This window comes from Aulonocara sp. 'chitande type north' Nkhata Bay, linkage group LG10 (assembly GCF_057382095.1).
Source record: "Aulonocara sp. 'chitande type north' Nkhata Bay isolate Kocher_YH1m ecotype deep benthic linkage group LG10, A_spYH_male_GT1.1, whole genome shotgun sequence".
Taxonomy (NCBI): Eukaryota; Metazoa; Chordata; class Actinopteri; order Cichliformes; family Cichlidae; genus Aulonocara; species Aulonocara sp. 'chitande type north' Nkhata Bay.
In genome coordinates, this window is record NC_141353.1 from 24,583,155 (window position 1) to 24,600,070 (window position 16,916).

At 39.4% G+C, this 16,916-nt stretch overlaps 1 protein-coding gene across 3 annotated transcripts in view; it reads right to left on the reverse strand.

The window, feature by feature from the left end:
• Positions 1 to 1,707: 1,707 nt before the first annotated feature.
• The window catches only part of dpysl3 (dihydropyrimidinase like 3), a 48,203-nt gene continuing 32,994 nt past the window's right edge, over positions 1,708 to 16,916 (reverse strand). For 2 of the 3 annotated variants that reach the window (XM_086309235.1, XM_086309237.1), the window contains exons 7-14: positions 15,506 to 15,574; positions 14,299 to 14,419; positions 13,373 to 13,529; positions 12,817 to 12,958; positions 11,841 to 12,011; positions 8,704 to 8,883; positions 6,927 to 7,098; positions 1,708 to 3,510 (exon numbers count right to left, since the gene is read on the reverse strand). In XM_086309235.1, the coding sequence (XP_086165361.1) occupies positions 3,416 to 3,510; positions 6,927 to 7,098; positions 8,704 to 8,883; positions 11,841 to 12,011; positions 12,817 to 12,958; positions 13,373 to 13,529; positions 14,299 to 14,419; positions 15,506 to 15,574 (1,107 nt within the window). In that variant the 3' untranslated portion in view covers positions 1,708 to 3,415. The remainder of the gene's footprint in view (positions 3,511 to 6,926; positions 7,099 to 8,703; positions 8,884 to 11,840; positions 12,012 to 12,816; positions 12,959 to 13,372; positions 13,530 to 14,298; positions 14,420 to 15,505; positions 15,575 to 16,916) is intronic. The other variant, XM_086309236.1, reaches the window with a different exon arrangement.

The following is a 16,916-nucleotide window of genomic DNA, read 5'->3' on the forward strand; positions in this document are numbered from 1 at the left end:
TTAAATGTAAATGTTAAGGGAAGGAGAGATATTCATAACTCGTCCTGTTACAGCGTTGTTTGTTTACATCAAGTGTTTTTGCAGTTTTTGTGCATGTCTGAAGATGCTTGACAAATTTCTGGAGAGTATTCTGATAATGATGTGAAATCAAATCACAGTGTGCACTTACAGCCACCACGCACACTTCTGTTTAGATTGCGGTTGCAGACTCATTGCTCCGTCTGCTTTTCCCCAGCATCACAGTGATGTCATGAGACATTTACTCACTACCTAACAATCCAAGAGGGACCTCGCAGAAGTTTTACTGCTGGACCATAAAACTGAGGGCATGTGTATGTAGCCCCCGCTATGAAAGACCTATGAGAGACTATGGACACTTTGTCCAGCCAAAGTAGTCAGATTTCATTCTTTTTTCTCTGTCGTGGAAGCACATGTAATTTTATTATGTTATTTTCTTAACCTTTGTTTAAACAAAATGCCAACATTGCCTGGCATCCTGAGACTTAACTATGATTAAATTTCACTCGAGGTGTGAGTGGTACACCTTTCTGTACTGCTGGACCTGCACACTGTCATTCTTACAGTCCCTTCCTCGCTGCAGCGCTGACAGTATGTTTGCTGAAGTTTTACTGCAATGATTATGCTAATTCTATTGTTGACAGTAATAAGGTGTTTAATGCATAATAAGCTGCTTCACATTTCCAAGGCAGTGGAAAACCTTTTAGGATTTCAGGATAGAGAAATACTGAAATCCTGCACAAACTGTGCCACAGCTATGTTTCCATACCAGTAGCTGCAGGAGGCTGAGTTTTCCATAATGAGCAAATACATGACACATGCAAATAGTTAAGACAAAAGCAGACACAGTTCTGACACTTTGACTGAGAAACCTGGATAACAGGCATCTGGCACTAATAAACTTTGCTCTTAGAATAAATGTTTTAAACCATGAACCTTCCTGGAAGTGCTTCTGTATTATTAGAGTGCTGACCATTCTTGCTAAATCATGAACACTGAGCCTAACAGAGGCAGATGAGGCTCTTTTTGCTTAATAAACAAAATCAGATTTCAAAATAAGTTTTGTATTTACTCAGGTTATCTTAATCTACTACTAACTTACTTCAGCACAGCACTGTAGATCTTGCACGTGTAGAGATGTCAGAAGTTCTTCGATCATCCCCGGAGATATGCAGGCCAATAAAGCAGAAACTGTGGCCACATAAAGATGTTTATGCAGAGGTATAGTGCTGCAGGGCTCTAATCACTATTTATTGGGAAGTGAGTCATGGCAACTTTTCACAAAATACATAAGAATGACCTAACACGCGAAGTGCATATACCATGATGGTGCCAGAACATTTGTCCAAACAACATCCAGAATTAAAAAGTAATTATGGATGCAAAACAGATGTGAAGTGAAAGAAGCAAAGTTAATCAAAGTAGATCATTTTTATAGTGTAGCGTACAACTTTCATTTGCTGCTAGAGCATTTGTTGTAATATTTTCAATTATATATTTGCTTCAAACGATTGTTTGTTTGTTTTTAAATTTACATTTTATGCAAAATGCCAACTTTTTTGGAAACAGGGTTGTAAAAAAACTGCCTTGAAGCCTTCCCTGCTTTACACACTCAAACTAGTCTATTAAATATTTCCATACATCTTGATGTTAAATAATTAATATTATAAAATAAAACAAGTCAGCCAATAAGTTGCAACTCATGTTTATTCTGGAAACAAATCATACGTCCAAAGCACACTGTATTTTTGACCTGCCATCTCTGGGTTTCGATACAACAGTAAAAAAGAAACAACATAAAAACAGTAACAAAGGTTGTCAAAGTAACATAAATACAACAAACCACCTGCCAGATTAAAAAAAACACAATCGTCTTCCCCTCTCCCCCCACAATGGGCCAACAACAGAATACAAAGCTTACCTTACTGCACTGCAATCCTCTGCCTTATCAAGAAACAGCAAAGACATGAAAAAAACACAAACGCCCCCCAACACAATCACATCCAGAGTATTTAGGTAAACTGAACTGGGCTCAGTTATATTCGTGCTGATGTTAAATGTGCTGCATTAGAGGGCTATGCTGTGATGACAGAGGGAATGACGGGCTTCCCCTTGTCCTAGTCTTGAATGAAAAAAATAAAGCCAGAGCTAAAGTGTTATCATAAAGCAGGTTTGTTATACTTCATCAATTCATTGCATCAGTCTTTTTTGTTGCCCTCAGTTGCAAAGCTCTTCAGTTAAAGTCGTAGTTACAAGGGACAGTTACATTTATTTTTAATTCGTGTGATCATCCTTTCATAATCTTTTTTCCCCTCCCTTTATCCTTTTCCAGATGATTCAGGATTGCAGAAACAGCCAGTAAGTTAGAAGCAAATGCAAAGGACGGTTTCTCGCAAAGCTCTTTTTTTCTAGTGACGATGGAATGCAGGAAACAAAAAACTCATATAAACGTTTTTTTGGGATTAAGAAAAAAATCTGGAAAAAAAATGTTTCTAATAATTCTTCTTTCTATTCTTTTGTTTTCACATAATCTTTCCCAAACAGATTTGTCCATATTCCTTTTTTTTTTTAAACATCAATAATCAGTACAGTACATCATGGGGATGGTAGTCACCAAAAAGCAAAGAGGAGGAGTGCAGCAGTATCATGGATCACGTCACCCATATTAATGTGGCCCATGCAGCTCCATGCCCGACAGCACTCCTGCCCTCAGATTCGATAACTACCTTTAACTTGGTCCAGGAAACCCAAACAAGCTGCAACAACATCATCCACAAAGCTACATCACATCTACCATATGTACAATGCCACCTAGAGCTAACCAAACATACTGCAAGATAATACATGGCTACCGTGGAATCTAGTGTTATGTTTTGCTGACTATGGAGCAAGCAGGCTACTGAAAAGGGGTGACATTGAAAGCCGAACAGGATGAACGAACGATAGCGTCATTCTGAGACATGTGGTATCCGTTTTCCTTTGCGAACAGGGTTTGTTTTTTTGTTTTGTTTTTGTGTGATTATACTGAGTTTTCCTGATGTTTTCACATTGCCAAAGTACCAGATAACTATTCCACATAGATGAGTAATGAGACTTAGATCAGTCATGTGAATTTGGTGGAAATTTCACACTTTCAGTAAAAAAAAAAAAAAAAATCCCAAAACACAACCATCTATATACTTGACGCTGGTTCACATTCCAGAGGAAAAGGGATACTTTTCTCATATGAGCATAGTAGCATTGTGACAGGTAAGGCATGAGGATTCAGTGTTTTGCTTTTTTCTTTTGTTTGTTTTTGTAACTTTGAAATAATCGTGGTCCTCTGCATCTCCTCCCCCCTCCCCTCTTCAATCCTGCACTCTGGCTGTTGTCATTTTCTTTCTGCGTGTCCTGCTGTTTAACTGAGAGATGTGATGTTGGAACGACCACCAGGGGGCACTACGATGCGCCTTCCAGCAGGCCTGATGGGGATGTCATCAGGGGTGGGAGGACCTGCAAAGAGAGAGATGGACAAGATAAAGAGACCAAAGATATCGGCTGGGGGGTGGGGGCAGAAAGCAGAGTCAAAGAGTACAAAAAGAAGACATCTGCAGGGTTTCTCTGAGAAATGAACACAGATTTCTAATTAAATCCAATCAAATTCCTATAAATTACTTGTGCTTGCATGGAAAACACTGGCAAGCAATTTAGATATGGGAGGAACATACATTTACACATTTAGTTATGCACTGATAATCTCAAGTGCATGTTCATGAAATTAATGGTAAAGTGTCAATTACATATGTCTTTGTGTAGTCTACTGTTTACTTTAAAACCCCAATTTTTCTTAAAGCTGTGAAAATAGGTAATAGGGTAAATATTTATCATACAGTCATGAGTAAAATGTTCTTTTACCATGTAAGATCTAGAGCATTTGGCCTATTATATGTTTGTTTAATCTCAACGTCATAATCCTATGAAATACTACGCTATTGGTGATGTCTCAGGAATGTATAAAAGTTATATGATTACTGTATTAAAATAAAAAATAAAATATCCCACAACAGGATTAAAATCTCACCAGACCCCTCATTTGAACCCCAAATCAGTTCTCCGGTGTAAAAAAAGTAAGCCCCTAGCATAAAGTGTTACAAAGATATATAATCATCTAATATTTTGCCCCTTCATATCTGATTGGTTAGGCTTTATGGAACTAAATTAATTTCTTAGGGTGACTGGGTTGAATTTAAGCTCTAACAATGTTAAACCATATCAAATGAGTGTAACTCGATCAGATATACAAAGCAGTCGGAGCGCCTCTGCCCTTGTACAAATTAGGTTATGCTGTGTCGTTTTGTTGAGATGAAAGTAACATAACAAAACCACCGAGATAGTCTTGTATGTTGGGACTACAGTAATGTGAAAACATGTGACAGATTAAATAAATCAGAGAACTGATGGTGGGATTTACTCCCTTTTGCCCTCCACTGGAAACCAGTAGCAGCATTTGTCAATCCTGTCAGACAGGACAGCTTTCATGTCATCACGGCACACAAATAATTGCCATGATGCACTCACGTTATTACTTTCCCAACACTAGAGGGCTTCTTGAAACACATCATTATCTATGACATATGGTATGTATCACTGAAGTGACAGGGGGATGCAAATGTGAGTAGACCTACTGCTGTACGAGGACTGTGACACATTAACAAAAGATGCTTAAGTCTGACATAAAGAATGGTGTTTCCAAATGATAAGTCAGGTTGCCTGGTCTAACTAATGATCAGTGCGTGTATAAATGGAAAGTGGAATGATGTCAGACTATGATACACTGTGTCTAAGCAAACAATCCTTCCCAACTTCTTCCAGACAAGCAAATGTACTCTGCAGGCAACTAACAAGGAAAACTATAACAGATCAGACTCAGTGAGAGAGCATGCACACGAAGGCACATACAATTATACAGCAAACTTACTTAATGTTAATATTTCAAAGCCTGGGAAAGTAGGAGCAGTCTTACTCCCCTCTTAAATCATGTACTCAAATTTAGAAATTCTTTCCAGTGGAGGTCATTGTCTTTTTTCATCTCTGAGTTCAAACACTTGCAAAGACAGGTTGCTTAATACAGTAAATGCCAAACTTCATTAAGTACAGTTGTTTATCCAAATGAGTTATCAGCTTTTAAAAATGATCCATATATTTGTAACGACTTCCAAAGACTACAGTGAACCCAGCTGTGGTCTCTCCAGGTTAACCAGAGTTGCTCTCACTGATGTAATGCTACACATGGACACGTTTAGTCAGTCAGGGAGGACAGAATCAGCTACGGTCGCTCTGTTTGATTGTAAAACAGCGCAAACACTGAGTGGCTTGGGATTTTAACACGCGTATGAAGCGTCACTGCTTGGTAGCTTGACAAAGTGCATTTCTCACATTTGTTTACTTGAAGCTAATCTAGTGCTGCCCTGACAAATGGGCACAATCATACTGTCACTCAGCAGCCCAGCAAAATTTAACAGATGTCAAACGTGAATGTTATTGTGAGCTCTCACATTATAGTATCTTAACAAATCAGGTCCAGATGACTGCAAATGCTGTACTTTTTAAAGCTTGAAACGTAGGTTCAAATGTGGTGAAAACTTCATTTCCTGCAGCTTTCTAAAAATCTTTTCAAAGTATTTTCTTTTATGCTACCTTGTTAAATGTATTTGTTGGCTTTTTGCCTTTATTTAACGGACACATTTTAAGAGAGACAGAAAAGAGGATGAGAGAGAGAACGACAGAGAGGAATTACAGGAGGTAAAGGACCCGGAGCAAAACTAAAAAACTAAATTAAGAATATAAAAAACAGACACAAATCTTAACACATATTCTGGCTTTGCAAAGCCTACAACAGTTCATGTTGCTAAAATATTAAGAGGGCTTGAATTCTATTAGAGAGGCTGTATTACTGTAGTTGATGTTAATGTCAACATGTGTTATCTTTGCCAATATCCATAGATTCGTATAAAGAAATTGCTGAAAGATACAATTTAAAAATGTCTGTTTGTTAAGTTATCTGCTATGTGCAAACACAACACAGGTTCATCCCTCGAGTTAGGTGACTTATTTATGCTTGAATGAGTCATAGGTCAGCGTTAAGTGGTTTAATATAAACATTCCTCTGAAAATAGTCAGGTACGAGAACTAGACTGGAAATGAGTGAAAACTATGAAAGACCTTTGAAATAAAAATGACGAAACTGTCTTGCTTCTTGGGAGCAAAATATAAAGTTATATAAAGTGGATCAAGACTTTTGCACATATTTTAAACGCTTTTAACATTAAAGGCGTGCTTAATCCAGGGTCATGTTTACTTTACATCAAACAACATTAAAGTGAAAACTTTTACTGACTGTGTTAGAAATTTAATTTAATAGAGTCTTCAATCAGACTCAAAAGAATTCAAGCAACTGCCTTAATGCCATTCACTGCTTCACTAAGTGAATGGGTTAAATGCAGAGAGCAATTTCCCCACGGGGCTCAATAAAGTAATATATATATAATATAAATATAAAGTTTTTAATGAAATGCACAAACAAACAGCTCTTTTTGGAGCATTATGTACTGCAAGCAAATGCATGCCATACTGTGCAAATTGCAATGCATGAAACGAGATAATAAGACATTATTGGGTTACTCTCCAGTCAGCCAAGGACTTTTAATAAATCATTGACAAAACGCAAAGACATGATGAGAATCACACGACTGTTATCTGACTTCATATAATGAATTAGTAACTGAGTTAAAATAGAAGAGGATGAGGGTGGTTTAGCTGATGACCATGGATGCTCCTCTAATGTTTGTACGTACAGTATGTGGACAGATACGTGGAAGAAATGACTGGGTAACACAGGGATTGTTGTTCTATTAAAAAAGTGGTCTCACCGCATGGTGCAGGGTTACCTGCTAGACTAAATCCAGACTGGTGCAGGTTTCTGACAGGCTGTTTGGTTGGGGAAGTACGGGCCGAGGCCGAGGGGGTACCGCCACGGGACATGGAGAATTCAGAAACTGGCCCATCGTACATTCCCCTGGGCACTGCCCTCAGAACAGCCAACTACAGGACAAACAGAAAGAGCAGAGATGGTGAAAAGAAACATAAAGTATGGCAGCATGTAGAAACAGAACCAACATGCAGGTACTAGGAGAAACATTATGGCATTTTGCTGTGCAACAAAAGGTTAAACGCAACTAGCTTCACACATGTTTAGCATTACATGGCTGTCTGTATAACTGTTTGTGTGTCTAAATTATATATGCATCTTTTCCTGCCAAGAGTCAGCTCCAGATTTACAAATCCACACAAACATACACAGAAACACGCAAACTGAAACACGAACACACACAATCAAGCCCTTCTCGAGGTTATAGAACAGAAGAGTCACCAAAATACAGTTATGTATTCATAAGCTTTCAAATCAAGTTGAAACTATTAGCTGACTGTGAAAAGCCATTGTCTGTATGTCTGTCAGTGGCGTGACTCAGTGGAATCTTGGAAGCTCGGTCAACACTTAAAAAGAGACATCTGTGAATGAAGAAAAGCATAACAGTAACTGCTACCAAGACAAACAGCACACTGTTACTACAGCTCCATTTTTTCATCAGCAGCCAGCTGTGAATTAAGAAACTGTTGGGCTATGAGATTTCTCGGGCCGTAAGAAAGATGGCAAGAGAGCAGTAAGCAGGGGCTGCTTTAAGTATAAGCTGCTATACATCACATGGTTAAATGGGCCCATTTCTCACACTTTGAACAGATGAGTAATACTTTAGGGTGGGTGTCTAATGAAATAGTGCTACTTGACTACAGTAGCTTTCTGGGTTTGGCCCTGACTGCACATTAACATTTAATTTACCTTTAGTTTGGGTTCTCTAAGTTTCTACATGTATATATTTTTCTATTCGGATATTTTCACAAGTTCTCCTTGATTTCCCACCTATTCAGGAAATAAATATGGACAATATGTTTTACACCTTACTGCCAACTGATACCACTCCCATGTCTGTATGCTGAGTATGAAGCATCAAGCATGTATAGCTTAGCATAAAAACAAACTCCCTATGTATCAAGAAAGCATCAAGTTCTCTCCAACCTCAGCTACTCAGTGGCTCTTGCTGTAATCAAAGCCACCTTCCTAAATGTCTTTTAAAATCGAGAGTCTAAAGTTAAAATTCAAGTTTAATAGTATGAGTAATCCTCTTAGCGTGTGCGGTAGGTCTCTCTAAAAGTGTTATCCAAATCCAAAGTCAATGTATCTTTATTAATCCGAGATGACAAAGCCATGACCACCCTCAGTGTATGGACCTTAAGTCAGTCAGTGCCCTGTGGCTGAACCTTAGAGGGTGATGTCAGAGTTATTATATCTCCCCCACATCCCACTTCATTGCCTCCTCCATGGCTGCCCTCTTTTCTCCCCGCCATCCTTACTTCCATTTCACCCTAGACTCTCCTTTTCTTTAGGTACATCCTAGAAGGCCTTAAAGTCCTTCACTGAGTTGTTTTCCCCATTTCCTTTGTATTCTATGGTTTTCTAGTTATGTTATTGTTATTCTGGCAATCTAACAGTGCTGTAACGGAGTTCATGTTGTTCAGTTCAAGTTTTATACACTAACTATATTACCACATGTAAAATGTAGGCTTTAAAAGAAGAATAACTGCACTTACCTGCTTCCTGGCTTTAATACGCTTATAGGCAAAGTCAGGGAAGGGAGAGCAGGGAATGAAGCGGCCCACTCCGGAGGTGGCGTGAAGGTTTCCATCTTCCAAAACGATCTTACCCTGGCAAATCACCACTAGTGGGGCGCCACGCAGCTCCATGCCCTCAAAGATATTGTATTCAGCAGCCTAAAAGCACACATATGATATTGTCAAAGATTGTTGCAGCAGCAAAGAAACTAGTGTTTATTAGATAAAGTTTCCTATTAGTTATATGCTAAATGTACTCTTCAATGACTGAGGAGAAGAGGTTAAAACTTAACTCTCTTTCTCGAATTCGTTATCATTCATCACCTAGTTCTTTACACTTGTCTGTTTGGCATGTACAAACAGCTGCCCTCATCCAGCTGGGCTCAGATGCCTTCATAGTACTTTGTAGTATCACCGCCCTTCCCTTCTTCTGGCTCCGTATGCTCTTTCACTTTTCTTTCTAATGCTCTTTCCAGTTGTCCACTTCTTAATGTTTTCACTCCCTTGCCTTCTCTTGCTTGATTTCTGTAATCCTTTGCATTTTTTAACCATGTTGTGCTGTTCATCCTCCTCCATTTTTCCTTGTGCCAACTTCCTTTTTTTTTGTATGTATGTGTAATCTCTGATGGTCCCCTCCCCTCATTCCATTGTTGCTTATTTCCTCTGCACACGGCCCTGTTTTCTACTGCCATCCAAATTCAGGCCAGAACAGGACATAACTAAGACTCGCTGCATGCCAAACATGATGTCATGACTAATCTGAGCGGGCTCTCAGTGTCCAACAGTAATGCTGCCTGTTCTTCTCTATGTATCCAAATACCCTTATGCACATCTATGTATTTTATGTTGACAACAACAAGCAATCAAAACCAGATGTGGGTTTACTGATAACACACTGAGATATAACACAGTTCAGGGAAAGCATTCCCCAACACAGTACGCTGGTAAGCAGGTCAGCTCCCGTTTGATTTTGCTGCCCATTAAGGCAAGACACTTGAAGACAATAGGATACAATGTAGACTACTTAGCTTACATTTAGACAATCTAATGAAATGTGTGCTTATGTATATTAATGTCCAGTAGACTAGTTGTCTTTGAATAAGCACTTGAACGTGTGTTTTGGAAACTTTTTTTCTCTGTAGTCTGAAAGAAAGCATGTCGCTGAAGAAAAACAGGCCCCACATTTAAAAATTGATCAGGGCACGAAAAAACAATTGTTTTGCCTGCAATGGTTCTCCTTAAGAGAGATTTATTTGAAGTGGGAGCTGCTGTGATTCTGGTCATCTGCTTCTCTCTGTGGTTTTACAGCTGGAAGGACGACTAGGAGGAAAGGAAAGGGGTGACATCATTATGCAAGAACCCATGGATCCTCGGTGGATGTACTCCACATTTAGAGAAGGCATATTATTAGTCCACTTCTCTCTGTTTCACGTCTTGTTCCTCCATCTGGAGACAGCGCCATAGTCTCGTCTTCCAACAAAAACAAATGTCATCGAGCCTTTAAGCAAGACAAACTGAAATCTACACGTTTCAATTCATCATTCCTGCGATCAATTTAGATATTACTAGCTTTTCAGCTAATGCATACTCTCCCTGCTCGTGGACAGTGTTTATGCAAAAGCAGGATTTGTCCTAGGCTGCTGAAGCCGTAATTTCCTGTGCGGACACTTCCTCTGCTGCTGAGCGGCCCGAGAGGAATCTTTAACATCTGTGTAATGGCAGAAACCTCATTACTCATATATACCGTGCGTACTGTACACATAGTGTGTATGTGCGGAGCACAATGTGTGCGAGGCCCTCGGCTTAAACTGTAAGAGTGTACAACAGGATGCAGTTTCACATTTCTAATGTAATTTCACTTTCAGTATCGAACTCTGAACTCATAACTACACACAAAGACGCTCAGATTTCGAATGGCCTTAAGTGCAGTTTAAAAGGGTTATTCATTTACATTCTGCTGACCTTTTTACACTCGTTTCCACCCGCTCTCTTAGGAAAATGTGACAAAACATTTCTTTAATGTGAAAAAAAAAACCCAAGTGCTAACCTATAATATTATACATAAGTCAGTGCATTGGGAAGCAGGAGGAAATGGTGTGCACTATCACCTCTGGTCCAGGCTGCATATTGTGTGAGATGTTTCCCATGAAATCAAAAATACATTTCAACCAAAGTTGCTTTCTACTTATGAGACGTGCAGCTCGCCAACAAGCAGTGTATACAGATGTCCAAAATCTCCAAGGTTTTATGAAACCAGCTGAAATATTAGTGTTTACAGTAACAGAATCTCATACAATGAGAGCCATTCTTTAAACCCACTTTTCCAATTATTCATGTATTTTGGAGGATCTGTGCAAGTGAAAGTGATATAGAGGAAGGAAATACCTCTTGATTATACAGCACATACATTCTCTGTGGATTAACTTCAGTTCTGCTGAACTAGACATTTTGGCAGCATTTGCATCATTGTTTGTTTGCTGTTTGTCTGATTTTGTTGAATAAGCACGGCATAAATCTTTTTTTTTTTTTAATAAATAACTGCTTCATCATTATTAAGGAGTTTTGAATGTATTGAGTCTCAGCATTGAGACCTGGTCTTGTGGTGAGCCCAGTGTGGAGTGGAATTAGTGAAGATCCACTGAGAATTCATTTCCGTTCCGAGGTACTCAGACCTCTCTGGAAGCTGCTCAAAAATGTGCTTTTTTTTCCCCTCCCTAACTTACTCCCAGTCTCCCTTTCTCCCTCTCTCTTCCTCAGTCTCTCTTTTTCTTTGCCTCTTGCACACAGATGCAGACACTTACCTCCGATCGTACATTCTACTTGTCTGTCCCCCCGCCCAAAAATACATCTCACCCTTTAAAGCACAATTTTTCTTTTTTTCTTATTTTAAAAAATACCAGATGTTTTGGGGGGGTTTTTTGTAACACAGCTGTTATATTTAACCAACTAAATCAAATAAGGTTTTTGTGAGAACTTGTGAAGCATTACAGTGCCTATGGTTTTACAGCATAAATGTAAAACAAGTAGAAAGGGAAGCAAAAAAAGTAAAAAAAAAAAAAAAAAAGAGCCAGGACCTGCGAATTAAATTTAACTGATACTTTGGTCTGAGTACATACTGAGTTGTGTGTCTTGGCAGTGATGGTGCGAATGGCGTCTGTGTCCCAGATGACCAGATCGGCATCAGAGCCCACAGCAATCCGACCCTTACGAGGGTACAGGTTCAGGATCTTGGCTGCGTTAGTGCTGGTGACGCCCACAAACATGTTCTCATCCATCTTACCTGTAGTCTGAGAGCAAAACAAGCACAATGCACGAGCAAATATTACTGGAAATGTTGAGACTGTATCCATTATCCATATATTAGCATTATGGAGCACACCCTACAGCATGTAGTCCTACTACTGAAGACACATTATTCAATTAGCTGAATGGTGTATTTGTAGTATTAATGTAAATGCATGGAGGACGTTTTTAAACTTTGAGAAAATATCCATAAAAACAGTTTCAGATGATGCATTTTTCTTACATTTAAATCTCTCAACATAAGATACTATGTGTAAGTGAAGGTTCAATATTTTAGCATTAAACTATGAAGCTGTCATTAATGGGGGATTTCTTAGAAGATGAGTGGAAGCAGGGAAAACAGCTAACCTTTGTCAACCTTTTAAAAATAGGCCTACTGACAGTCGGTCCAAGTTTGGTGTGAGCCAGGATTCTAAGTACTTGTGCTGAGGAAATGTATTGAGTTTTATGTTTAAAAGCCTACCCAAATTTCAGAGCCAGCAATGCACTTTACGGCAAAGCTAAACAAGGCTGCATGTTAATTATACGGACACAGTGATATAGAGAAAAAAATAAGGCTAGAGTGCTGTTTAAAGGGGAAAAACAGACATGGATGGACATGTAAAAGAGGCACAGAGAGTGACATAGTGGAGCTGCTGAGTGAAACACAACAGGTGACTGCTAAAACAAAGCTAAGGGACATAAAGTTGCTGATGTTCCTCTGGGAAAATCGTAAAAATAAAATGAATCAAGATAAAAATTAAAAATAAACGTCACCATGCGCCTCTATCAGTATGTGATTGTCCTCACCACAGCTTTGTCCCAAATGAGAGCCATCCTCTCCTCCACTCCATTGACACCTTCTGGGATCTGGGTGAAGTCATCCTTGCCAATGGCCTTCTGGGCCACGCTGAAGGTGCAGTGAGCGCTGCCAGTCACACTCAGGTCTCCACTGGGAGGAGAAGAGGCATACTGAAGGTATTACACCAGGACAGTAAAGTCTGTGTACAGCATTAAAGTTCTGTAAACATAAGTAAATATGCTTCTACTTCAGCAGGAGAAGCAAAACAAAACAGAAGGGGGACTGAAAGTAAAGAAGTATGCAGCGTGCCAGAGTTTGTCCTTCCAGTGTAAACCATTACTAATGTTTCCTGTTTCCACATGAAGCAGTAACTCACTTACCAGATGAAGTCCATTTCTTGCACAACAATTGCTGATTCTTCATAAGAAACACAAACTTTGGATGTATCTAAATCTAAAATCTAAACTTTAATAGCTATAATTTTACAACACAGTGGTGTTCATGGCACTTACAAACAACAACGTTTCTGCACATGCAAAATGAAGTTGCAAAGGGGATGTGTACCTGGACAGGAGTGTGTTCAGATAGTCTGGAGTGGTAGGATCGGGGCTAAGAGGAGGTGATGTTACAAAAGAAGCTGCTTTGGCCCAATTCTTGCTCCAGTAATGTGTCCCATCAGTGCCCAGACTGGCTGTGATTGGCTCCCCAAACACAACATTTCCTGGGAAAAGAAAATCAGTCAAAACTTTGTTAGACGTCAACAAAGTGCCAAGTGTGAGGGTATCCATTTGCATAATCATCAATTGCGTTAGTGCACCTTTATTTTTATTTTGTCAGCAGTTTAGTCTCGCTAAAAGCTTTGGCAATTCATGTGAAAGTTTCCAGCAGGGGAACCATGCCAGCATTGGCAATGCACAAATTCCACTTGCTCAGTTGCAGCTGAGGTTGTTCTCTTTCATGCACGGTTTGAGTCCTGTCACTAACACGTGTGCTCTTATGCTTCTTCATAGTCCCTTGCACTAACATACATTATTATTTCCTGGTTTTCATATAACAGCTCGGGAATGGAGCCAAACAAATGTGTCAAGCTCATAAATGCTCCTAATGGATTCACCTGAGTGCAGAGAAGGCTATCTGAGGTCAGCAATCTGGTGTGTTAAAACCTCATTTGGCTTTCCACCAAAGACATTCAAACACATATTGTTCTTCTCTTCTTGTTTTCATTACATTCTCAAAAATTGTTAATTTCACAATCCATCTACGCCAGGCAGGCTCTTGGTTCACATCTGTTCTATCCTCTAAGGAAAAGTGTGTGTGACAGCTCAACCACAGAAAAGACCTGAACAACAAAGCTGAATGTTACTCTAAGAGTGGGATATTTTTTTCATTATACCAAACAGAGACAACTCAGCGTGCACATTTCTAGTCTTGGAAAACACAGAAAAAGAAAAAAAAACATATAAAGGCCCAGGACAAATTCTGCTTTTTACCTTTTTTCCGGGCCTGTGAGATGATGTCAGCAGCACTCTTGCTCATGACCCGTGTCACGTAGAGCGGACAGTTGGTTTGGCTGGCGATGGTGATGGCACGAAATACCGCCTCTGCCTCCAGCTACAGACGAAAGAGCACAATGCGGTTGACTCGGGAATGTTTTTCCCATTAAGATTTTGTCAAACAAACTTCAAATATCACGACCACAGCAAATTATACATTTTTGGAGCTGTATCATTTGAATAATTTGTTTTGAACCCGAACGACAAGGAGAAGCTTATAATTTTAAAACTGGGAAAGTCAAGGATTGTTTCAGTTATATTGTGTTTGAGTAGTTAAATTTAATGCGATCAGCAAACAAATGTTTAAAAGAAACTTAAGTGAGGTCAGACTAACACCCAGTACTTGCAGATTTTCTAAGGTGGGAGGCTTTAAAAGCAAACATATTGGACACATTTTAGACACATGTCCACAACGAAAAGCACCTGGTGTTTTATTGTGTCTGAAATCTTCATCTCCATATTTGTAAATGCTGGCTAACGAGAACTAAAAATGACTTTAAATACAAAATTCTACAAAGGTTTCAAGTAGAAACGTCACTGCCTCCATATGATGGAAACACTGTTTTCTTTGAGTCCAGAGGTTCAGTCTGGCTTCAATGACCACTGGATTAGTACTGAATAAGATAGTGTACACTAATAGAGAAATACTTGTCTGACTTTGCCTGCTTAAGAAAATCATGTTACCAATTTCTAGATTCTTAAGACTCCACTCAGCTACTTGACATTATGATACTGGTGGGACAGGAACCCTCTGCAGCAGCACAGAATGGAAAATCCCAGACAAGTCGTTGAGCTGAAAGTGTGGCTTTGATTTTTGTTGTTTGCTGAAGAAACATTCACAGCAAAAACTGGATGGAACAAGATACTTTTTTTTCACCCAGTGTCTCAAATGTATCTGAAACCACATGTGTGTAACAGGAACAACGTGTGTGTCTGAGGACCAGTCCAAAAATGTCACTGTGCAGAATGTGATTCTTTACATGTACAACCATGTTTGTACTGTTTGCACAAAAAAATGATAAATTATAACATGGCTAATTTATTTGAATACTTTTTTAGGACAGTCCCTTTCAAAATGCTTGCACATGCAAATGATGCATAGTAGCTAATATTTAATATAGTGTATGATGTGTGAATGTTAGACCTCTTCTGGCCTGCTCAGCACATGCCCCTCTGGTCCAGTGATACCCATCTGCAGCATCCGGGCCTGCTCCTGTTCAACACACATGCAAAAAGTCAACTGTTAGCTGCTCAGTTTATAGACATAATGTACAGTATGTAGAACTTTCTGGGAGGTCTTCATCAGTCTACAAACTTCAGAATGATAAACCGTTTCTGATTAGTTCTGCGTGTGTTAAGTACACGAACAGCAGTTTTAACATGTGGGTCTGTGCACGGCTCAGAGCAAGGAAAATTTCACTTTCAGAACATCACCTAAAAGCAAAAACTCTGCTTTCAGGTTAGTTTTCTTAGGCATTAGTTTGTACCTTTCCTTGCATAGTGTCATTTAGAGCGACTGTCTGTGAGTTGAAAATGTATTACGGTGACATGCTTCTGCAAATAAGGCTTTAAGCGAGCATCTCATACCAGTGGAAAATCAGTAATACTCTGTCTTAGAAGCCTACGATTGGTCAGGCAGCTAAAATTAAAGACTGAGACTATATCAGCCAAAGGCAAGACAACTTGTACTGTAACTGAAGAAACTAGTGGCATTCCTGTGGTCAGTGCTCCCCTCAGCTATCTGAGGAGAAAAACTTTGTTGCAAGGAGCAGGACCTGTTGATGACAGACACGGAAAATCTAGACATGTCTACAAATGAGAGGAATCCCAGCTGTGTTACTACACGAAACAAATTTGTGGCTCTGATCAACATTGCTGCGCTGAGACTGTTCCCCTTCCCCAAACTCACACAGAAGAGGCTGCCTGGCTGCCTACATTGGGCAAGCAAAAGCAGTTACAACCTAAGTTTTTCAAGGTGCATTTCTAATACTTATGCTGCCTTCAGGAGATGCTCATGAAGTTGTTACAATAAATGGCCCTATGGCTAAATATGTTTGGAAAAGTTTAGAAATCTAGCATTGCTGATCTCGCTCCAAGGAAACATAGAGTCAGGAAAAAGTTATAGGATATGGGAATTATGGAAGTTGCAAACCCTTTCAGGAAAAAAGTAACTGAACTTTCAGTACATGAGCTTTGAGAGGGGAGTTTATCTCAAACCGGCATTTATTGGCCATTTGAAGATGAGAAGCTGTCCTTTGGCATTTGTTTCTATGCTTTTCCATGGCTGTTGTTATAACAGAGAGCTTCCCAAGCTAGCTGAGAAGTGGGTGGGGTCCAGCCAAAAGACCAAAACACTCACCTAGGAGGGACACTAGTCAGATACCTAATCCACCTTAACAGAGATTTTTTAATGCAGAGTAAGAAGAAAGACTGAACTCTTCTAAGGATGTGTCCAGACACCCATGGGAGAAAGCTAATTTCTGCCACTTGTAACAGCAATATTATATTAATATTCTTTTGGCCATTGTTCACAACTCATTGCCAAATATGAAGAA